We start from the raw sequence: 22965 nt of genomic DNA, 5'->3' as shown, positions 1-22965 counted from the left end.
CATTGTTTCAGACACACTCATGATTCAGTTCTCAAGAGCATGGGAAGGAGATGCTTCTTCCATACTTTTCTACGGTTTAAAGAACATCCAGCGCTAGCAGGATTGAAGGACTGGATTCTACAGCGAAATTTGATCATTTAGTGATTCGACTGCTGATAGTTTATTTAAAGCATGAAAACATATTAATTAAACCACCATGCTTTTTGAAGTACCTTCAAAAAAAAGGGAAGGGGGAAGAATGGTGAATACGCAAGTATGAAATTTTTGTAGAGTCAGCATTATGACAGGCTAAACCAAATATTTATCAAAGTCTAAGTCTAGGAAAATTAAATTCTTTCAGAGTTTAGCTAACAAAACCAAAAGATAACGCTTATCTAAATAATACTGAGGGCTTTCACAGGATCTAAATCTAACCACGTCATAGTCAAAACCCGTTTTTCCTAACAGCTGCAAACATTTTTTACAGGTAATCTTTTAAAGCAAGAATAAACTCTACATTGCACTTCTAAGTAGTCTACAATGAAACACAATAGCTTAAACATGCCTGCCTGAGAAACACCTCTCAGTACAAGAACAAGCCTTGGAAAGGGATATTCAGGAAAGTGATATGAAACATTAATGAAATACTGAGCTTTAATATTTTGCCATAATAAGCAAATATGAAGCTGGATTCTTTTCTGGCTTCAAAGATGAAGCCAGTCTCTTTTCAGTGAAAGGATGAGAGGCAGTAGGCACAAACTGAAACACAGGAAATTCCATTTAAACATAAGAAAAAGCTTTGTTTTACCATGAGGGCGGCTGAACACTGGTCCAAACAGGTTATGGACTCTCCATCCTTGGTGATATTTGAAACCTAACTGGACATGGCCCCAAGCAACCTGCTCTACTTGACCCTACACTGAGCAGAGGTGGTTGACTAGACCATTTCCAGAGATCTCTTCCAACCTCAACAATTCTGAGATTCTGTGAAGTTTGAAATGTGAGATTTTGGGGAACTTTTTAAAGTTCAGAATAATATTTACACAGGTGATACAGGGATCTGTACAGTCTCTTCTCCACTTCTGTGTCCTGCATACCTAGAAGTTCCCAGTATTGCACTGACATCCGTATCACAGCTGTGGCTACTCATTCACATCGTTGTATCCTAGTGAACGTATCAGCAGAAAGTGAAAGCTATATCATATCGCCCTAGCACATACAGAGAGTAAACAAACAGACTGTATTATCATTAACCATTTTGTAGAATCCGGAACCCAAGGTGGTGCATTGGGCTAAGATTATTTATACCAGATACTTAATGCTTGGTATTAATGACTGGCAAACATGCTGAAAATTAACAAATGTTGCAAGCAAAGCAGATATATGGGCATCACATACCATTTCTTAAATATTATGCAGTAAACTGGTTAACATGGTATTTATTGTATGGCAGTTGCAGGCTAAATCAATCGCAAAAGAAACAAAAGAAAAAATAATGAGAGGGAAAAACAGATCAAAGAATCTCCAGATGCCTTCTTGAATATAAGACACTGAAAGAGCTGCCAGCCTCAGGCTCTGTTTTCAGACAAGTTCGAGACTGCTGCATTCCACTTCCTGAACACGGCAGCTTTCAATTTTGGCCCCAAGGAAGAGAAAAGCAGCTGTCAGAAAAAGATTTGGTTTGCCTCTGTACTTTTAAGGCAACTCAATTAGAAGAGACCAAAACAGAGCCAGAAACAGGGTAGCAAGGCTGTGAAATGTGGTCAGGTTGTAAAATCACCCAGATGGAATACCAACACAAAAAATACCAGGCAAATCACATCCAGCCCATCAAAAGCAGGTGGGAAAGTTTGAAATGTAAAAGATAATGCAGTCCTATAGATTAGGTAACCAATAGGTACTGACCAGGATGAGTCCTAACTGTACTATTTGGGATCCTGATTACAGGTTTCTACTGTCATCACCAAGGAGGGATGAATTGCTTATTAACTTAGGCACTAGGCTACAAATTTCACATTGGTTTTTTGTGGATAATATCCTAAGGTATTTGAAAAGAAAGTGATACACTGTTATTTTTCCTTCTGAAGTGTCTACCAGTCATACTGTAGTATTTATGGTTCCAGTTTCACAATCTCTCTAAGGCAGTGTATGTAGGGAATGCTGCCAAAACAGGTCTTCCCACCTGCTCTCACCTTTTTACCAGCATTACCAAACTGGTAAAGTGCGGATATAACTTAGGATATCTACTAAAGCCTGCTCGGACTCTACTTAGAAAAGATACATGAGCAGGCTTTTTTCAGGTATTTATGTTTTGTTCCTGACACTGAGACTAAACAATTACTTAATTTTATATGTTCCATTCATCAGAGCCTGGCTAATGTACTGTGGTCTATAATCTAGGATCAAATGTGAGTGAAGAAGACTCACAACTGCATCCTGGACAGCATGGGGGTAGGAAAAAGAAATCATAATATTCACTGAAATTAGAGAGGCACAGCTACTGCTTGAACTTAATTGAGAATTAATGACAGAGTAGGAAGTAGAGTAAATCACAAAAAGCTCCTATGTTTTGGTGGAAAAGTATGGAAAGAGCACGAATGTACCACCACTGTTAATCCCAATGCTTGTAAACAAAAAAAGATGATCTTTGAAGTCTGTATGTGCGCTGTTCACATACAGGTTCCACGCTTGTCTAGCGACCGCATCTGCGGTGGCAGATTCTGGCATATTTTCACAGGTGCAAAGGTGGGAGCAGAAATGCAAGCGTATACGGATGTACAGAATAAGGGGAACGTGCCAGGGAATAAGGGCCACGGGAAACGCTGGGCAGCTCTCGTGCACGCACAGGGAAACCGAAGAAAAGGCTCATTGTCCAGGCTACCTGGAGCAGTAATTACGCGCACATGACGGAAAGAGCTGCGGGGGTTTGAGGAGCGCAGGGTACCGGGGCGCGGGCGGCCTTACCGCTCTTCAGCATCCGTGGGCCGGGCGCAGGACACCCGGGCAGGCCGGCGACGAGCGGAGCCTGCCCTGGCGCCGGGGGGCGGCTGCTGGGCGCGGGATGCGGCTGGAAGGAGGGCGCAGAGGGAGGCTGCGAGGACGGGCGGCGGTCTCGGGGCCCGGAGTATTGGGGGCGGCGAGCCCCAGCGCACACGGGGGAAGCCGGCCGGGGCCAGGGCCGGGGCCGGGCGTGGGAGGAGGACGGGCGGCCCCGTGTGCCCCGCAGCCCCCGGGCCGCCCGCGGCATTTGGGGTGGGGCAGGCGCATGAGCTCCCCGGGGGCGCAGCGCCTGCAAGGCGGCGCCTGGCAGCTCCGCCACTCGTCAGGAAACTTTCCCGCCCGCCGCCTCCCTCGCCCCGGGGCGGCAGGTCGCCGGCCCGCCCCGGCCCCTCTCCCCCGGCTGGCGCCCACCCCCACCCCCGCCCCCGCCGCGCCCTCGGGCCGCGCCTTCCCCTCACCTGGGCGAGGGCGATGCCGGCAGCGGCCCGGGGTCCCGCTCCATCGCTGCGGTGGGCGGGGAGGGAGCAGCCCGGCGGCGGTGACAGCTCCGGAGCTAGGTGAGCGCCGCCGCCACTGAGCAGGCGCGGAAGCGGCGGGAGGGCGGGCAGCCCCCGCGATGATGTGGCCCGCGATGCGCAGCAGCAGCCGCCGCCGCCGCCGCCGCAGGCCGCTCTGACCCGGCGGCGGGCGCGGGAGGGGCCGAGCGCCAGGGGCGCGAGCCGCCGTCAACCGTCGCCAACCGTCGGCCTGCGCCGCTGAGGGGAGAGGACGGGACGGGACGGGGCGTGCCGTGCCGTGCCGTGCCCGCCATCGCTCACAGCCCGGCCCGACGCCCCCGGGCGAGCTCCGGCCGCCGGTCACCCCGCCGCCGCCGCCGCCGCCGCCGCCTGGGAGGGGCGCTGAGGGGACGGCGGGGGGCCGCTGCCGCCGCCTGCGAGGGCCCCTGAGGGGATGGCGAGGGGGGACCCGCGGGCTTCCCCTTGCCGCCGCGCCTTCTCCGCCCCCTCGGGCAGCCCGGTGCTCGGTGGCGGCACGGGGCGAAGCCGGGCCCCCCGCCTTGCCCCCCCCAAAACGGCCCGGCTGACGCTCCCCAGCCTGGGAGAACAAAAGGCGAGCGGGGAAGGCGCTCCCCTGGCAGGCGGCGACGGTGCCTTTGCTTCCACTGGCAGAAGCTTTCTTGGCGACGTAGCGCCAGAGTCAGCGTTTTGTAGTGGCACCAGAATGTCAGCTACTAAGACATTTTCGTTCTTCCCTGCAGCTTGGCTGAAAATAGCTTCCTCAGAAACCTATTTTTTAAAGTTTTTGGTCAGTTGGAATATTCTTGTGCTTGCCCAGCTAGTCTGTGCACCCTACGTGCAACACCGAGTGCTTACGTGTAAGTTTGGGAGTAATTCCCTTGAAATCAGCTGCCTGTGTCTAAATACTGATTAACAAGGCCTTTCTGGGCCTTGTTAATCAGTCCTCAAAACTCTTGCTTTGAGACACGCTTTATATTAATATGTTAAAATAGTCAGGCCAGCTAAATTTGTGCAGTTGTTATCATTACTAGCATTATTCCTCGATTGTTGCTCGGCCCTTGAAAGTAGCGAGGATGCCTTAAGTGAAAGGTGAAAGGGAAGAAAGAGGAAGAAAAGAGAATCGGGATTTAATGATGGTGACAGCAGCCAAGTCTACAGCATCTCTTTTCCTTTGTATAGACAGAACAAAAGACAGCATGGGCAAGTGACCAAGTGTCTGCCCTGCGCTGGGGCTAGCTGCTGTGGGTAGGTGTGGAAAAGCTGAAACTTAAGTGCAGGAGAGTGCATGTGCAGGACTGGGGCCAAAGCAATCCCCACTACAGTAGTGAATTAGACAGCACCATCTTCAACTCTGAGTCGATACTGCATTAAATGAATGAAGCAGCCCAAACCTCAAGAGCTATTAATTCAGTGGTGAATGCTATCTCAAGCCTGAATTTATTGGGAATTTGGGCTACAGATGCTGTTGTCCCCCTACCCTAGTAGCAACCATGTATATCCATGCCTTGTATGTGCTCGCATGGCACACAGTTTGGATATGTAGTTGGGCTGCCTTGCAAAGCAGATAGAGATCGCATCTGCCTCTGTTGCCAGCAGGTTAGACTATAAACCTGAGGTTTGGGAATAGCACCTGAGGGTGCTATTTCTGGCTTTTCTAATTGCTTATCTGGTGATCTTGGGGAATCATTTCATCACTCCCTATTACAGGTTCCTCGACAGTATTATGCCCCTCCCTCCACTGAAATCACATAATACCCGTGGATTCAATATGTTATTTGAGGTCCATGCACTGTTATTTTGGGCTGTGTGCGATTGCAGAAAGACTTTTTGAAATAATTTTTTCTTTTTTTTTTTTTTGTGGCCCACGGCTAAAAAATGTCAGTCTTCGAGATTTTTCAGTCATCAAAGCTAGCAATAGGATTTTTCTGGGAAACGGAAACCCCAGAGCACAGCTGAGCAGAAAGGCGCAAACCAGGAAACCAGGTAGCAAATTTGGTGGAACGCTGCTGGTGCTGCAGGTTGGCTGGGAACGTGGCAGAGGATGCTCGCTTGGGCCAGTCTGTCAGGAAAACAACGGCGCGGTCTCTCGCATGAGGCCTTGCGGAAGGTTTGCGTCTTACTCCTTTGTATTGGTTAATTCTCAGGCCCTGGGATGTGGGTGGGTTGTTTTCCTTGTGTTCTTTGCAACGAGGGCATAGAAACACCGCTTATCTGATTACTACTGTTTCTCATTTTTGGCTTGGACTTCCGTCTCCTCTCTCATGAACCGTTCAGTTCTCTTTTTACAGTTTTCACATTGCCTAGGTTATAAACAGATAGGGACGGAAACGGTAGAACAAATCTTGAATAACAGGTTGACCAACGTCGACTGAACTTGACGGTTGCGTACGTTTCTTTTCCAAAAGATAATTAAAATTCCCTCGGGGTCTGAAATTTCATTTTAGGCGCATTTGTCAAATTCTGATAACGAAAAAGGGACAGTTTTCAAAGAAGAGCCGCTGCTGGCAGGCGCTCGAGTAGTGCTACCTGCTTGCAGCTTGGTTTCACACTCCCGTTTCTCCCCCAAGTGACAGGACGGACTTTTCAGGCCAAATCGTTTCATAAAGAGTTTACATTTTTTCTTTTTCCCCCTTGTAACCTGAATTATTTTCCTTTCTGCACCGTTAAGCCCAGGTGTTCGTGCCGGTTACCTGACCGAGCGGCGCTAATGGCGCAGCGCGAAGGGCGGCGGTGACGCCGCGAGGCGCCTCGCCCTGCCCGCCCGCCCGCCGCGGCCTCGGGGCGGCTCTGCACCTCCCGCCCTCCAGGGGGCGCTGCGCCGCGCCTGCTGCGGCAGGGCGAGCGCCCGCCCGCCCCGGAGCTGCTTCCGGTTCGGTGGCGCATGGCGGGGGCCGGCGGAGCGACGGGGCCGGCCGCCTCTCGGGAGCTGCTGGCCGTGGGGCGCAGAGGAGGTGAGCGGCCCTTGCGGGGAGGCGGCGGGGAGCCCCGCGGCCGATAGGCGCGGCGCCGCTCTCCAAGCTGAGCTGGGCCTCCCTCCCGCTCGCCTTTTCGGCCGGGACCGGCGCGGCGGGGCTCAGCCCGGCCGCCCCCCAGGCCGGGAGGTTGGGGAGAGGCGAGCCGGGGAGCGGGGGGGTTGGCTCGGCTCGGGCCCGCAGCGGTGGGCTGCCCCAGGGAGGGGGCTTTTCAGCCCACTTGGCTGCTAGTACTCCACCTTTTATTGCATCTCGCGTGTTCTGAAGAGCTGCCGTTTTCCCGGGTACTGCTAGCGTAGTACGAAGTAAATACGGGGGAGTGGGGAGGGAACCCAAAACAAACGTTAAATTAGTATCGAGAGTCGTAACAGCATTTCTGTGAGGACAAAAAAAAAAATGTTAAAAAGAAATAAAGCTTCATTTTAGTTAGTGGTAAGGGGCTGATGGCTGTGTTGGCCGTCATAAGAACTAACTTGTCTAACTAATGCAGTTTCCCCACATCATTTGGATTTTACGATGCTGCTCTAGAAAATACTTATTTAGGTCATTAGCACCACCGTGCGTGGCCTGCTCTCACTGATCACCACCACAGTCACGCACATGAGGGAAGGGATTTAAATCAGTGTAACTAACACGTGTTAGCTGTTCCCTCACTATGTTTTGCTGTGGGTTATTGCAGGTAGTTTCTCTGTGCATCGATATCTGTTGCTAAATAAATCTTTGACAAAAGACTTTAAAAACAGTGGCAGCCTGTACAAAGTGACCTGCTGGGTAAGACCAGTGGTGCGTATAACCCAGTATTCTTTTTTCCAACTTCAATAGCAGATGATAATTACAGAGAACTTGTTAGTTTGAGCACTGTGTGCTCCCCATTCTTGTAATTTGCCCGGTATCTGCAATTGTAGGGGTAGGGATGCTAGCGGGTATGTTCCTGCTCAGTCCTTTTAGTATCTGATTATGACTGCTGCCCTGAATTTGTCTAATACTGTGTTGAACCTGCTGATCCGCCTGCTTTCACAGCCTCTTGTGGTAGCAAGTTCTAGACATTAAGTACCTGCTACGTACAGAAGTACTGAGATGACCACCCCAACCAGACATCAAGAAACAGTATTTGCAGAAAAGCAGAGTGGAATTCCTGGAGGCAGAGACAGTTGAATCCTCATTTTTAGTCTTGTTGTAGAAAGGTGGAAAAGTAGCAGCAAAAAGAGAGCCTCACAGTTAAAATGTGACATTTGTGGTTGACATAGGTAAACATGCAAATACTTGTTTGTTTCCAGGGCTGGAAGAAACTTTGTTGATTAGTTCAAAATGTAGCAGTAAGAAGGCCACAACTTTGCAGACAGTTAGGATCCCAAGGAGTAATGGTAAGTAGGGCTTTGTTATTGGAACAGTGTCAGGTAGTAGGTAACATATTTGATACAACTTTTGCTTCAGTGCTTTCCTCGCATTAGTAAAGTGACAAACTCTTGTATTTGTTTTCTACCAGTGCTAGGTCCTCCACTGCAGTTGCACATCCCACAGGTTAATCCTGTAACTGCTGCTTCTGCAAAGCTAGATTTTGCGGTGCTAGGCGTTACAGCTCTAAGTTTTAGGGATTTGGTTCTCCTTGCAGAAATACTTGTGCTGTCTGCATATAGTGAATTCGCCATGTTGTACCTTTGGTTTTCATTTAGTCAGCTACTTTCAAATTGATGCAAGTTACGTAGATCAGTTTCAGAACTTTGTTTTTAATGAATGTGCTGGCAAAAATATTAAGCCAGATCATGTAACCATGCATTCATAAAAAATTAATTTGACTGCATTAAGAAACCTTTTTCTCTTTAATTGAGCTATGTGCCTTCTTTCTTAGTCAAAGCTAACTTTCTCTTCAATGTAACGCCGTGCATAAGAGGACATAGTGTAAAAATTGTCATTCTTTGAAAGCAGTGTATCTTCAGGAGTTTTTCTGTTCATATGTACCAGAGTTCTTTAGTCTCAGATTGTTCTTTTCCAGTATAGAGTTGTTGATTTTTTTTACTGATCTGGGCTTCTTACCTCTTTTCAGAAGTAATTTCTCAGTATAAAGTATTTGGTGTATAAAAGCATCTAATTTAAAATGGAGTCCTGTCAAATTACCGTATTTTTATTTTGTGATTGAGTTGAGATTTAAAAAGTAATAGAAAAAGCCAATTTGTTATATTGAGTTCTTTCTTAGATAAAAGTAGTCCACAAAGATGACAGTGTTCCAAAGGTAGATTATACCTGTCAGACTGCTGTGGAGCTCATTTGGAATAGTACCTCTTAATGGAGAATGAAAACTAGTGATTGGCTCATCTGCATGTGTGGAGCAAAGATTATTTGAAGAAGCTCTGGAGGCAGGTGAAGATATTCCTTTCCTCCATGGAAGAAAAATGAGTATGGTTCTCCTAATAACACTGATTATCTTAAAATTGTTGGGAACTCCCACTGAGTTTAGAGGGATATTTCTGTAGAGGGTAAGTGCTTTATACTTCAACCTAAAGCATCCGTCTCTCTCCCACCATCTTAAATTCAGATCCCCTTTTGATAAATATGTTGAGCTTTCTTTAGTGTAGCATGACATCTGTGGCATCTGTGCTACAGCTGATTTTTCCATCTTCTTCGAGACCTTCAGCCTATACTTTCATAAGGAGGAAGAAAGGAGGACATAATTATATTTCCATTGGGGATAATACTGATGTGGAAGTTTCTCAAGATGGCACTTAGTATGTATTTAAAGCTATGGAATTTACAAGCAAGTTTTGTGTAAAGTAGTCACACTTTGTTTTAAGAATTTGAATGCAATTGTGTAAGTGATTTCTTCCTGCACCCCATGCTGACCAATAGATTTGATATCTTTTTGCTGTTTATGTCTTGGGAAGTTGAATACTGTAATAAATCCTCCTATTAAAACATCTTAAATATGGTAGACAGCTGGAAATTACAGTTGAAATGGAATCTGTTTAAATGCTCAGATTTCTGAGGTATAAATGTATAAACTAATGTGCATCTGTTTGTATATATAGATGTGATAATTATTTCTTTTTCAGTTTTGGACCGAGTACAGAGCTTTTTACCACAGATGGCCCATGCGAATGATGAGCTAAGAAGAAAAATGGTAACAGCACCAGCTCATCAGTTTGATATTGAAAATTTAGACAGTGCAACAGAAAAAGTTATAGAAATGGTAAATACTTACTATATTTTTTATTTTAGAAAGAAAATTTAGATGTGGTTAAAATAAATCTGTGATCTTAGAATGAGCTAATTTGATAGGTGAGGCTAAGTCTTTACCATTTTAGTCTGCGATCTGCAAATTCAAAACAGATGTAATAAAAATGCTTGTTTGGTTAAAATTTACTACTTGGTTTTCATACTTGCAGAATTTAATGACTGGGGATGAAGCAGTTTAAGGCCAGAATAAGACATACTTTTGAATCAGCAACTCTGAATCAAAAGTAAGTCACAAATTGTATTTTAAATGTCTCATGGGTAATTTGGTTGAGAAACTGGACAATGTAAGGCGTAGTAAGGCATAACAGAAGGCTTTAGTATAAGAGTAATAACTGGCTTTCAGCTGTGCTTTGTAGGTATTTTTAGGACTGGCTATAGGTCTTGGGTTTAGAAAAGTTGTTGTTGGTGGTGTGATCCTTTATGGCTGGTATTTGTCTATTTATTTACATTTGCATCAGTATTTTCTTTCTAACTGAAGTGTTGCAGCCACGTGCTCATGTAAGAAAATTTTAATATGAAGGTGATGTGATATGTGCGTGTCCCAGCCAGGTGCATTCTGGCCTGCAAACTCACAAGATAAAACGCAGAAATAAGGCAACCTGGCGTTTGGTGTGTGAGCTGTCAGAACAATTTATTGGCCACTGGCTGAATTCAGCGTTCATGTAGATTGTATCCAGCCCACATGCAATAGGTTGTCCAGTGCTGGTATATGCTGAAGAATTCCAAATAAATAGTGAGAAAACAAAGTGGGTCATGAAAATTGTGTGTTTTAATATGCTGAAGCAGAACGGGTAACTTGGACAGGATTTTTAAAAGATTTTTCATGTGACAGTGTCCGACAAGTGTCTTGGCTTTATAATAAACAAGCCAGGAGACCTAGTGATTAATAGCTTAATGCTATTTGCAAATCACTTAGGAAATTTATTTGCATCTCAAATTCCTGTATTTTGCTTTGCTGCTTACAGAAAGTTTTTGAGGAGAGGACTATCTGTTTAAGACGGATATTTTCAGAGAGAAAAACAGACCTCAAAAATCATGGCTCTGCATATGGAAATATATGATGACTTTTACTTCAAAAAATATCCTGGTGCTTTAAACTACTTGCTGTTTTGCAGTAGTTGTAGCGCCATGAACACTAATAGGTTATAAGATATGAACTATATTAATAAATACATATACACACGTTTGTATATATGTCATGACCCCTTATACACTAAATGGTTTCATTTGAATTCTTTATTGAAAATTAGTTTTGATGCCTCCTGCTTGTCAGTTTAAATATCTGATTTAGACTGAGTCATTGACCCTATTGTGACTCAGGCACTATTGACTCATTTTTTTTCTTTGATGATGATATAAAAATGGCCTTATGTGTGCTACAGGGCAATATAAATTACAATTTAAATATTTAGGAATCTGTTCATGATATTTGTCATAATCCTAGGAGAACCCAAAAGTCTTTCTAATTGTGGTTCTGGTTTTCTTATGGTAGTAGGCTGTTTCATGTGTTTGATTTATGTTTTACTCAAATGATAGAAGTGGTATAGAAATGTGTAATGTGTTAACTAAGGTCTTTTTTTTCCAGAATGTGGCTGTAGTTGAACTGAGTGATTCTGATAGAGATGAAGAGATGCTAACTTCAGAAGATGACTCGGAATCTGAAGATGACTGTATAACTGATGAAGTGACAATAGACAACATTAAGTTTCCTAAACAAAAGGGAGAAAAGGGCAAAATAGAAATTTTGGACAGCAAAGTGAATGAGTAAATCAATTTTATTTTACTTAAAAAAAAAAAAAAAATCAACAAAACCCCCAAATCGTGTTTTCTTACTTTGAAGACTTGGCCCTTAAAACTACCTTGTTTCCTAATGTAGCATCCCTCAGGATCATGTGAAACGCTATTGTTTACATGGTGGAGAATTCAGGATCCACTCATGACTGAGGCAGGCTGGGTTTCTGAAGAATTAATTACAGTTTTATTCATCAAACAACATGGAAATGAACTTCACGGTAGGTTAGACTAAGAAAGCAGCTAGAATTTGGGGCACTTGAACTAGTTAAAATTCTCGTTCTGTTGCTTTGTTGAAGAAAGATTTTTGTACTGTGCTAGAAGAAGGGTTTGCTTCAAGGGCAGGAAAGAATTAACTAGGAAAAAAGCTTCGTTTTTTATATTCCACATCCTGTGAAGTGTTATCTACGTCTTCAATATTAAACATTATCTTAAAGTACAGTAGAGGTATGTCTATGTTGCATTCATGACAATAACTGTTGAACACTAAAGCAGTGGCCGAGGTCATGTCAAGATGAGCTAGCATGGGTAAGGACGGCCATGACTCAAGAGAGAGTTCAGCAAAGGATTACTTACTTACCCTCTATGCCTGCGCTGAGCTCCGTATCATTACGGGTAGGTTACTAGCCCATATCTGGAACATTTGTGGCTGTAGTGCAGATACCCTCAGTACTTAAATGGTCAAGTCTGCCTCTGTGGTGTTACAATTGCTTTAAGCTACACTTTTCATCTCCCACTTTCCCTGCCACATCTCTGTCCTCTCCATTTTATTAACAACCGTCACTGCCAGAAGAATAAAAAGGTGAATTTTCAGCTGGCCTGTACTTAGGTTAGCTTGAAACAATTGTGAAACCAAAATCAGTGAAAGTATGTCTCATTCATACTTACCTCAGATTGATCAAATACAATGATTTGGGCTGTTGTATTTACTTCATAGATCGGTTTGCATTTCAGAAGTATCTACCATGCTCCTGGATGTCATCGTTTGTTTCTTAAAGGAACTTTGTATTTTCTACACCATTAAAGTAAAATTTTCTATATTGTATTTGCTCAAATGTTGACCTTAAATGTCGTTACTTGAAACCTGCAGTTATTTACAGAATTTATTTTGAATCCCATACTTAAAGCTATAATTTTAATATCTGTTTCTGTACTATTTGTGGTAAGAAATAACAAGGATTCTGGTCTTTCTTTCACAATGCAGCTTCTTAAAAATAGAATGGCGGCATGATTTACTAGGATTAACTGATTAAACCACAAAATATTTTAGCAAAGGGGAAGGAGGGGAATCAAAGAATATGACTGCTACTTTTAATGGCAGCCCACAGATCAGATTAAGCTTTGGGTGGAGTTGCACCCTAAGAAGAGCAAGTGGTCTTAGTAGGCTTAGTTTGTTAGATAAGGTCTTAATCTATGGAACATTGCATTCAAACTGAAGAAGGCTTGAAAGCCAACATATTAACTCAGTCATTTTACAAGAGATTTTCCCGTAGATTTAAAAAAAAAAAAAGTATGAAATACAAAGTAATAATCATGCTGTATAAAACAGTGATAACAGTCCATGTGCACAGACACAAAAAGTGATTTTAATCTGTTAATGTAACCACCTTTCAAATTGCAGGCAGATCACACATTCCATATCAACAAAAAGATAGAAAATATTTTCAGTAACTTTAGCTTGATATGCATAGTTTAACACCAATGTTGAACTCTGTATGTACTATACAAAGATCAGAGTAAGTGCACTTTCTTGCATTGATTTACTTCTTATGGCACAAAGGTTTTCTGTACTGCTGAAGAATTACCAGAGCAGAATGTTTAATTGCTACTGTGAAACTTGAACTGGTTCATAGCAAAAATGGCCTAATAAGTATATTTTAGTTCAACTTTAAGAGAAGCTTAATGACTAAGGATTTAAAATGATCATGTGAATATTATATTCACACAAACAAGAAGTAGGCATGTGAGAACTCATTCTTCACCTGTATTTAAAATTAGCCAAACCACGTTCTTGGGTTTTTGGTGGGTATTGTGCTAACAACTGCTGCTGCGTAATTTAAATAACTTCAGGTTAATTTCCAAATGCTTTTATCTTTCAGTGAGATGAAAACTTATCCATGGAATAGATGTTTTCGTTTGGTTGGTTGTTTTTGTTTTTTTTTTTTTTTTAAAGTTGTAGCACTGCAGACAGCATATCCTGGGCATGCTGTTAAGTGTTTCATGGAGTCATTAAGATTCAAACTCTGCTGAAAGTTTACTTTCCAAGTGAGGCTGTTACTTTAATATTCCACAGTGATAGCCTTGGTTCTAAGATATTCATGAAGAGCTTCTTCACCTGTACAAGCACAATATTTACCAGTTAGAAGAGTAGCTAAATGAGAGAATGTTGTCAGAGACTGCAGCTATATAAAGAAAAAATCTAAAATGCTTTAGCCAATATTTGAGTCCTTAAAGAACAACGAGAAACGAATTAACTTACCCTCCCACTGAGATTTACAGAACTGGTTTGACAAGAAGAGGCCAGAGCCAACAGATGTGGAAAGAAAAAGGAGCTGGAATTTAACAAGCAGCCACCTAGGTGGGACTGAAGCAGCAGCAGTCCCTGGATGACCATTGGGGGCTCATAGTTGAATTTACAAACTTTGGTTTGCCTGTGTTAAGTTTCTAGGTAAAGAAGCTGCGTAAAAATAAGTAATCTTTTTTTTTTTTTTTTTTTTTTTCCCCCTGATACTACTACTTGTTTCAGTTTCAGGAAATGTCTGATACTTGCTAGGGATTCCAAAGGCAAAAATCTGTTGTGTCACTGAACATTTTGTTCTTTCATTTTTCTTTGCCACAAGGCTTGATCTGGACAGACTTGTAAAGTTTCTTTGACAGACTAGACCTCGCTTTTTTAAAAACGAGTTTTGAAAAGAAAAGATCTTTTTAATGCATCTTTGTCTGTGGCTGTTGGCAAATTTTGATGACGTTTTAAGGCAAAAAAAAGTTTCCCATGCTCTTACAAGTTTAGAGGAGAAATTAGCATTCTTTCTGAGGGAAAGGAAAGAAGATTTTGGCCAATACCTTTGCTGCTTGACAGCATTTCGTAGCCTGTACTGCAGCTCTGGACAAGCTGTAATGTGACTGCTCTGAGAGGAGCTGGAGAGGAATATTCTGCATGCCATAGTGTTATTTAGGAAGTGCACAGGACAAGTTGAACCGGAGGTATTGAGGTGGGAATATTGTAGGGGTTGGAGATGAACTAGGTTACTGTAATTGAGGCAATGTAGGAGATGCAGGAAATGCATCCATAGCTCATGTTTTACTAGATACACTGTACACAGGTAGGGTTGTTCTTTCATTGATCTGGACTATCAGATGTGAAATGAGGGAGGGAGAGAACAACTTACCTAAATCTTTCCCGAAGCCAGACTGTTTAAATCCACCAAATGGTGCTGCCACATCAGTTTTGTTATATGTGTTAATAAAAACTGTTCCAGCTTCTAGCTTTTCACTGATGTAGAGAGCTTTGCTTATGTCTTTTGTGAAAACTCCTGAAGCTAAACCATATTCTGTGGTATTTGCCCGTTGCAGCACTCCATCGACATCCCTACAGGGGAAAGAAATTATTTAATTGCAACTAGGTAAAATAAGCGTTAGCAACCTTCCACATTCCATGTCATTGAAGCACCTTTTCCTATGCTCGCTATTCTCCAGTTGGCTTTTTTAAAGACCATTTATTAAAGACTAATCTGTGTGTCAGTCTGACATCTATGGAAATTCACACACTTGCTTCAGACTTGTAACACTTGTAACTTTACATTTCAATGGTTAAGGTCTACATTAAGAAATGTCAAAGGAAAAGTTGCAGTATGCATACCAGCTTTGCTCAGCTACAGTACAACTTGGGGATTAGAGCAATACAAAAATACTTGTAAAGCAGAGCTTGGCAGCAGATAATGAATCAGTTTGCTAAAATTTTGGCCTGCTTTACAAGTTAATGGAGAATAAATGCTGAAATTCAGACTTCTATCAAGACACATCTTTTCAGGCCATGTCCAGAGTGCTATTTTCTATTTGCATCTCATCTCCATATAGCTTCAAAAATCCATAATAATTTAAAACTTTAAAAAACTCAATACAGTCCCTTATTGCCATACATAATTTATAGCTTTGCAGGGTTGTTCATGTGGCTCGTTCTTAATGCATTATTAAACTGCAGAAAATGAAACCTGGTGGAAATAGTTATATGAAGTTTCTACATAGGGTTTTAATCTCATTTGTGTGTAAAATAATTCTTACGATTTGGAATGAAAGCTGTTAAAACTAGCAGCCTATAAAATATACAGAGGGATTTTAATTTGCAACAGTAATGTGCCAATGTTACACAATGTACAACAATGCTGTGACATTGCGTGACAGAGAAAAATAAGCGATTCCACTGGAAAAAAATACACATTTTGTAATTTGATCAAGCCGTTGCAATTACCACATCAATTTCAGTAAAAATGTTTTACAGAATACTGTCTTATTTAAGAACTGACACTTGTGGTTGCATTCTGTCCTGTCACACACTGCTAACAGCGTTAGTTCCATATTGACAGGGAGTAGGATAGCCTGTACTAAAAAGGGTATTTTCTCAGAATTTAGCTGGAAGAGGATCTAGGGATTCAGACTGGTCTTAGAAGATTTAACAAAATCATACTACATATCCTATCATTTCTACGCTTAGGGTGAAAATGAGAAAATAAAGGTTTCTAACAGTAATCAGAGGAGAACATACCCATTTTTAAATTTAGAAATCACCATCACAGGACCAAAGGACTCTTCCTGGGCAATATACATATGGTCTTCAACATCTGTGAATACAGTGGGTTCCATGAAGAAACCTAAACAGAGGACAGAGCATCATTTGAGCATGGTGAAAATGCTTCAGGGTTTGTATTGTCCAGGCCACCTCTTTTCCATACTTTGAGATCATAGATCTGTTGAGACTTGAAACAGAAAATATCAAGATTGGTATGAATGAAGTATGAATGGAAATCCATGTGCATAAGCACCAGAGAAACAGCAGAAAAAAGGTTAAAAGAATGGCCTGTATTGATCAGAGCAACAACACGCGCTGCTCCTGTGCAGGCCAGAAGGTCTGCGTGCCACAGCCCAGGGGACTCCTCGCGTGAACACCCTGCACGCTGACAGCGGGAAGACGAGGTTACAGCATGTCACAGAGGCCACTGTTTTTCTTGTTACCCAACAGGAAGATAGACTGCAGCCATAAAGATCTGTGTATTCCAAACAAGGAAAAACATGCGATGGGCAGCAACTTTGCCTAAGATTTATGGATGCTGAAGTAAAGAAAATTCTGAGGCAAAGGACCACCTCATAATGACTGTTCATTTCTGAAGGGTATAAAGACCTGTCCAAAAGCTAGCTCATCATTGCCAATTGAGAACTGGTCACCTACATCTTGGTGAGCGAGTAGGTAAAATCAACTTCAGAGATTTTATATAAATGCTGCCCCCTGCCATAAGATTTCCCATTTAGTTTTGTCACACTGGTTTTGTATAGTTATGAATCTCTACTTTCATTTTATTTAGGGATGCAATCATTATGTTGTGAAACTCTGATGCAAATGTTTCTCCTTCATTATTGATAAAGGACAGAAGTCCATGAGAAAATGTTGCTTTCATGCCTGCCCACTAAACTCAGCATACATATTGTCCATATAGCAAAAAAGGCTTTTGCTAATAATAACTTATGCAAACTCTGCTAGTAGTTTCCTCAGCCAGCTTTAGTGTTAGTGTGATCCAAATGGAGATAATTATACTTATGACTCTTGACAGTTCAAGGGTGTTGCAAAAAAAGCCTCAATGCCTCACAAACAACAGGAATAAATGAGCAAAAGATTCCCATACAGGCTAGATTCTGATTCAGTTTCATGTGTTATGCTTCGATTGCACAGCTTCTCTTAATATGAGACTTGCAAGCCCTGTTCTCAAGTGGTATCTTGGGCTTACCTGGTACTGTTCCCATGATATTGCTACTTCACATAATGCAGCAGAAACAATGATGGCTTTTGTTTAAAGTGTAAAAGTTCCACAACCTCCGAACAGTGTTTTACCTGGTCTACGTACTTGTCTTCCTCCATACACTAGAGTGGCTCCTTCTTTTACTCCAGTTTCACAATATTGCAGCAACTTTTCCAAATGTGCCTTATGATTTTGTGGACCATGATCTGTAGATCTATCAAGTGGGTCACCAATTTTCATCTTTTTTATTTCTTCCACCTGTGGGTTACCCAATTAAAATGAAGTTACATAACTTAGCAAATAGTTGTTAAAGTGACCAGTGATTTGGAATGCTTCATTTTTTGTACTATAAAGTTAGGCTCTAAGAAAGGGCTGGATTCTTAGAAGGTGGAATGCTCCTCCCTTTCTAAAATGAGGCTTTGTCTTATGTTTGATAATCTCTGGTTACTTCTGAAAGTTTTTGATGCTGTTTTCATGTAACCATTCTCTTCTGTTATTAAGACAGGCATGTAAAATGTTAGCTTTTACCAGTGGTAAATGAGTTATGAATCCTCCAGTGGTACAGTGTGGTGACTATTGGATTTTTAATAATGACCTTTGTATTCTTCTAGCTATGCTTCCAATATGCCTTTTTTTTAAACTTCATAGCAGCCTTCAATCACATTGACATAAGTTCAGTAATTTTTTTAATCTTACTTTCCTAGTCAAATATGAAATGTCACTGAAGGTACAATATCTATTTCAATGTCGCGTATCTGTGCATTGCTCATGAAAATATCTCCCTTCAGTGCCTGCCTTTTAACCCAAGAGGTTCCCGAGAAGCAGCATTGCCTATCATAAGCAACAATGAGAAATTAAACAACTGAAAATAAGAAGAAATGCAAGTGTCTATAAAACTAGTGGATCTTTGTGCCATAGTAAAGTATCTGCTTAAACTTTAGTCCTTGAATATCTTACCACTTTTCTAACAAATTCATCATGGATTGATTCTTCCACAAACAGCCTGCCAGCTGCAATGCAGTTTTCTCCTTTGTTGAAATATACTGCTCCCATACCCTGATCAGGGAAAAGACATTAAGATTTATATGCATCCTTTTGTTCAGTCTCCTTTCATGCTGGTCCCTTGGGTTGCATTCTGTGTTTGTGACCCTCAAAGCATAATACTTTATGTAAAGGGACATCATCAATGCAACAAGCAGACTAATCTTATAACTGGCAAATGCACTTCTATGGAGACAAATAGCTCAGGATGAACCCATTAGCACCACTCTTTCCATTTCCATCAGTGTTCCACAGAAACACCTGCTGCAGCATCACAGAGAAGAGGGCTGGCAGCACAACCAGTGAATATAAAGCTGTGCTAATCCACTAAGCAACACTGCTTGTGTCGAAAGTCGCATGTAATTGGGTGAACATTACCTAACTTTAATCTGCAGAGAACCTCCTATTTCAAGAGTGTGGATTCAGACCTCATGTGGTTTGTTCCTTTTTATTTACCAAGAACTGATACCTGCCATTGTTTTTCTAGGGAGGTGGGGCAAGGAAGAGCAGGACAAATAAAATTCCTAAAAAGTAGTTTTCTGGCAGCTGCAAAGGCCTAGGGTCCTGGTACTAGTAGGTATAACTGGATGATATGCTAGTGTCAAGTGTGTGGCAAGAAAGCATTGTTTGATAATCATTTAAAGCCTGATGCCAGGTAAAGCTCACGCCAGCCTCTGCGTCACCCTCTCTCTTCTACAGCTGAGAACAGTGGTGGGGCCAAGCAGTGTGCTGACTGCGAAATTTCAGCTTTTATTACTTTCCACATATACTTCACTGTGCAGTCACTCAGACTCTTGTCCTGCCAAAAGACACTCCAAAAATGGGGAAAGTGTATAATAGTTTCTTCCTGGTAGCAGTACCGGCTTATGCTGGTTCAGAGAATTCACAGAATTAGCACTTTGGGAAAGTACATTGTGGAAGACCTTCATTTGCTTCTTAGTGAGCAAACTGCATCTGCTGTCATTTTGATGAATCGGATTACCTGAGCAGGAAATAAGCTCCCTAAATCCCCTGAATTTCTCATTTGCACATCTTATTTATGAACTTTAAACACATTATGGCTGGTTGGGAAGGTGCATTATGATGATTGATGGTGAATTAAGAAGAACTATATGGCAATAGGGAGCTCAATGTATATCTTAAGTCACTTTCAGGCTTTTATTTTTTAAGTGTGCTTTTTTTTTTTTTTGAGTATCACATTTTGACACATTAATTTTAACGTGTTAACGTGGCTAATGAAAATACTTTCCAGCTATATTTCTTTGTTTTGCTGTATTTTCTAGTGTATATTTCTTGTAGTACTGATCCCTGCCTTTCTGGTGCAGCATGAACAGTTTAATTGTGCTGGCATAAAGAAACATCCTGTAGAAAAAGAGTCTGTTTTGTAACAGATTGCATGATTTTTCATGCAAGGGGTCCCTACCACAGTTTTTGGCAAGTGAAGTACTGCAATACTGTGAGGATGTATCACAAAGGTTTTGAATATATTTTACTTTGAAGTAACATTACCATTTTTACGGCTCTGTCAAGTTCACAGTCACTGAATATGATCAATGGTGATTTACCACCAAGTTCAAGAGAAACTTTCTTCAGGTTAGTGGCTGCACTGTAAAAAAATATAAATAATCATATAAAACTTTTAAATAGCTTATTTCATTATTTCCTTTGAATCATATCTAGTGAAAATGGATAAACCTCTATTTTCCAATAGTGACTTAGTAGAATTCTACATAAATGTAAACAACTGTTGTAGTTATGCTTTTCTATTACTGCTACATGCACAATATAGCTAATAAGATACTTCAGAACTAGATTAAGCAGTGTTTATTTATGAATCTTTTGCTGAGATTACCTCTTCATGATCTGTTTACCAGTTGGTGTTGAACCAGTGAATCCAACTTTGCGAACATCTGGATGTTCAGACAGGTGCTGTCCCACTAAGCCACCTATCAGGGTGAGGAAAAGTTTAACTGGACAGTACATAAGCAATTTTTACTACTCCAGGAGCAGCGCTGTAACACAGAAAGATCTAACAATTTGTCAGTCAACTACAGTATCACATCCTTATTTATATTTACAGCTTTATTCATATGACTATGAAAAATCTCATATTAGTTAACTTGGATCACATTAGCGTCTCCAAATTCCCCCATCTGTCTGGACTAAAGAACTTCCTCCCTAATATTCCACTGTAGGTGGAATAATCTAATTTGTAACAGAGCCTGCCCCATACAGTTACTTTGTCATTTTTCTTCCTTAGGGGAAAGAGGAAAATGATGACATCAGGTAACACGATGTGGACCATGACTTCCCTATAGTGACCAATACACATCTTACCAGCTTGCTCTAGGTCTCACAGTCACATTTAAATACTTCCAAGTGATGATAAGATTAGGAGAAAAAATGAAGTTTTACAATCAAGTGAAACATGTTTCTCTGGAATACCTTCTTTTTCAGAGTGTTCATGCTATTTGTGTGAACTTGTAAAGGGTGTAGACTGACAGCTCTTACCACTAGCTAAAGCCAGGTGACATACAGAGTTTTCCAATTCTGTTCTGTAAATATGTGAAATCACTGTATGACATAGATGCAAGCCTACCACCTATGAAGATAGATGCATTTATGTAACAGGTCTTCAAAAAGCTAAATGCTAGTTCACCAGTTTTAGTGTGGTGAAACTCTTCCCATAAAAATGATTAGCTGAAGTTTTACCTGAACCAGGCAGAATATTTATAACACCCTTAGGAAATCCAGCTTTAGCTGAGAGTTCTGCAAACTTCAAGGAAGTCAGAGGTGTGACCTAAGGAGAAAGATTTAGATTAGGTCTCCTATTTTAATTAAATTAGTGATGATATCTTCTACATTCAGTAGATCTTAATTTTGATACAATATTCATCTTCTTACAGTATTGACAAATCAAAAGTGATGGCTTTTTGCAGGAAAGAATTCATTCTTGAAAATGAGAGTAGCATCAGAGCAGAATTGAAGACAATCAGTACCTTGTATCATCATGGCAATTTGTATAATTATACATGCACTTTAAAAGATATGACAGGTCAACCTATGGGTGAAATCCACTAGATTGCCTGAATTATTTTGCCTGAACAAATAGTGGAGGACCTGAACCATGCGTACATTCCTTTTTGGTTTTACCTGAGCTGGCTTGAGTACGAGTGTGTTGCCTGCAGCCAAGCATGCTGCGCTCTTCCATGCAAGCATCATCAGTGGGTAATTCCAGGGGATAACAATTGCACAGACACTTAAGGTAGGGAAAAACAGGGTAAGATTACATTTTTTAATGGCTTTTCTGTTTGTCAAGGCTGTCACTAAGAAGAAAAAATACTTACCCTATTGGCTCTTTCTTGGTGAATGTTAGATTATGGTTTGGCCGGGCCTGGTTAATTGGAATTGTAGCACCCTGAAAGACAGAGGAGAGACAAATCTTGGTACTGTTTAACCATTTTTATTACAAATACATTTGCCATATAAGTATGTTTTGGAAGCCACAGAGTAGGCTTCAAAACCAGAAGCATTTTTGCATCAGAGAAAGGGGCAGGGATGCTTCTTCTGTATGATTTCCTACTACGGATACTGTAGTCAACTCCTGATTTTCAGCTGGATGAAATAAAAGCATAGATAACAGAAGTATGGAAGAACATAAAGTGAGGGTCTGATGGACCTAAAAAAGCTGATTGATTGTATTGGGTTTGTGTGGTAAGGTTTTGGTAGTGGGCGGGCTACAGGGGTGGCTTCTGTGAGAAGCTGCTAGAAGCTTCCCCTATGTCCAATAGAGCCAATGCCAGGTGGGTCCAAGACAGACCTTGGCCGCTGGCCAAGGCTGAGCCAATCAGTGATGGTGGTAGCGCCTCTGTGATAGCATATTTAAGAAGGGAAAAAAACCCGCAAAACACTGGGACACAAACTGCATCTGGAGTGAGGGGTGAGAATATGTGAGAGGAATGACTGCAGACACCAAGGTCAGTAAAGAAGGAGGAAGAAGAGGTGCTCCAGGCATCAGAGCAGAGATTCCCCTGCAGCCCCTGGTGCAGACCATGGTGAGGCAGGCTGTCCCCCTGCAGTCCATGGAGGTCCACGGTGGAGCAGATATCCACCTGCAGCCCGGGGAGGACCCCACCCCCACCTGAAGCAGGTGGATGTGCCCAAAGGAGGCTGTGACCCCATGGGAAGCCCGCGCTGGAGCAGGCTCCTAGCAGGACCTGTGGACTCGTGGAGAGAGAAGAGCCCACAGTCGGGCAGGTTTGCTGGCAGGACTTGTGACCCCGTGGGGGACCCATGCTGGAGCATTCTGCTCCTGAAGGACTGCACCCCGTGGAAGGGACCCACGCTGGAGCAGTTCGTGAAGAACTGCAGCCCGTAGGAAGGACTCGCGTTGGAGAAGTTTGCGGAGGACTGTCTCCTGTGGGT

At 42.2% G+C, this 22965-nt stretch overlaps 2 protein-coding genes across 2 annotated transcripts in view; one reads left to right on the top strand and one right to left on the bottom strand.

Moving 5' to 3' along the window:
• The first annotated feature begins 6378 nt into the window (after positions 1-6378).
• Positions 6379-12522, top strand: NOPCHAP1 (NOP protein chaperone 1). The gene is made up of 5 exons (XM_075722555.1): positions 6379-6448; positions 7747-7833; positions 9517-9653; positions 11286-11464; positions 11577-12522. Exons 1-5 carry the CDS (start codon positions 6379-6381, stop codon positions 11638-11640), a joined length of 537 nt encoding a protein of 178 aa, XP_075578670.1. The 3' UTR covers positions 11641-12522.
• Positions 12523-13770: 1248 nt separating this feature from the next.
• ALDH1L2 (aldehyde dehydrogenase 1 family member L2) overlaps positions 13771-22965 on the bottom strand; it is a 35448-nt gene continuing 26253 nt past the window's right edge. Inside the window, 10 exon segments of the mRNA XM_075706069.1 lie at positions 13771-13826; positions 14881-15080; positions 16254-16359; positions 17592-17757; positions 18457-18555; positions 20050-20146; positions 20393-20486; positions 21253-21340; positions 21694-21799; positions 21888-21958. Coding sequence (XP_075562184.1) covers positions 13771-13826; positions 14881-15080; positions 16254-16359; positions 17592-17757; positions 18457-18555; positions 20050-20146; positions 20393-20486; positions 21253-21340; positions 21694-21799; positions 21888-21958 — 1083 coding nt within the window.

The sequence above is a fragment of the Pelecanus crispus genome, chromosome 1 (genome assembly GCF_030463565.1).
Source record: "Pelecanus crispus isolate bPelCri1 chromosome 1, bPelCri1.pri, whole genome shotgun sequence".
Classification (NCBI taxonomy): domain Eukaryota; kingdom Metazoa; phylum Chordata; class Aves; order Pelecaniformes; family Pelecanidae; genus Pelecanus; species Pelecanus crispus.
The sequence above is the reverse complement of the archived record's forward strand: the minus strand, read 5'-3'. Positions and strand labels throughout refer to the sequence as shown.

What these genes read in the sequence shown, in the direction of transcription:
- NOPCHAP1 (XM_075722555.1), top strand. Translation starts at nt 6,379, where the DNA reads ATGGCGGGGGCCGGCGGAGCGACGGGGCCGGCCGCCTCTCGGGAGCTG. An exon ending in CAGAAAAAGTTATAGAAATG is followed by an intron (nt 9,654 to 11,285) that starts GTAAATACTTAC and finishes TTTTTTTTCCAG; the next exon opens with AATGTGGCTGTAGTTGAACT. An exon ending in TTGGACAGCAAAGTGAATGA is followed by an intron (nt 11,465 to 11,576) that starts GTAAATCAATTT and finishes TTCCTAATGTAG; the next exon opens with CATCCCTCAGGATCATGTGA.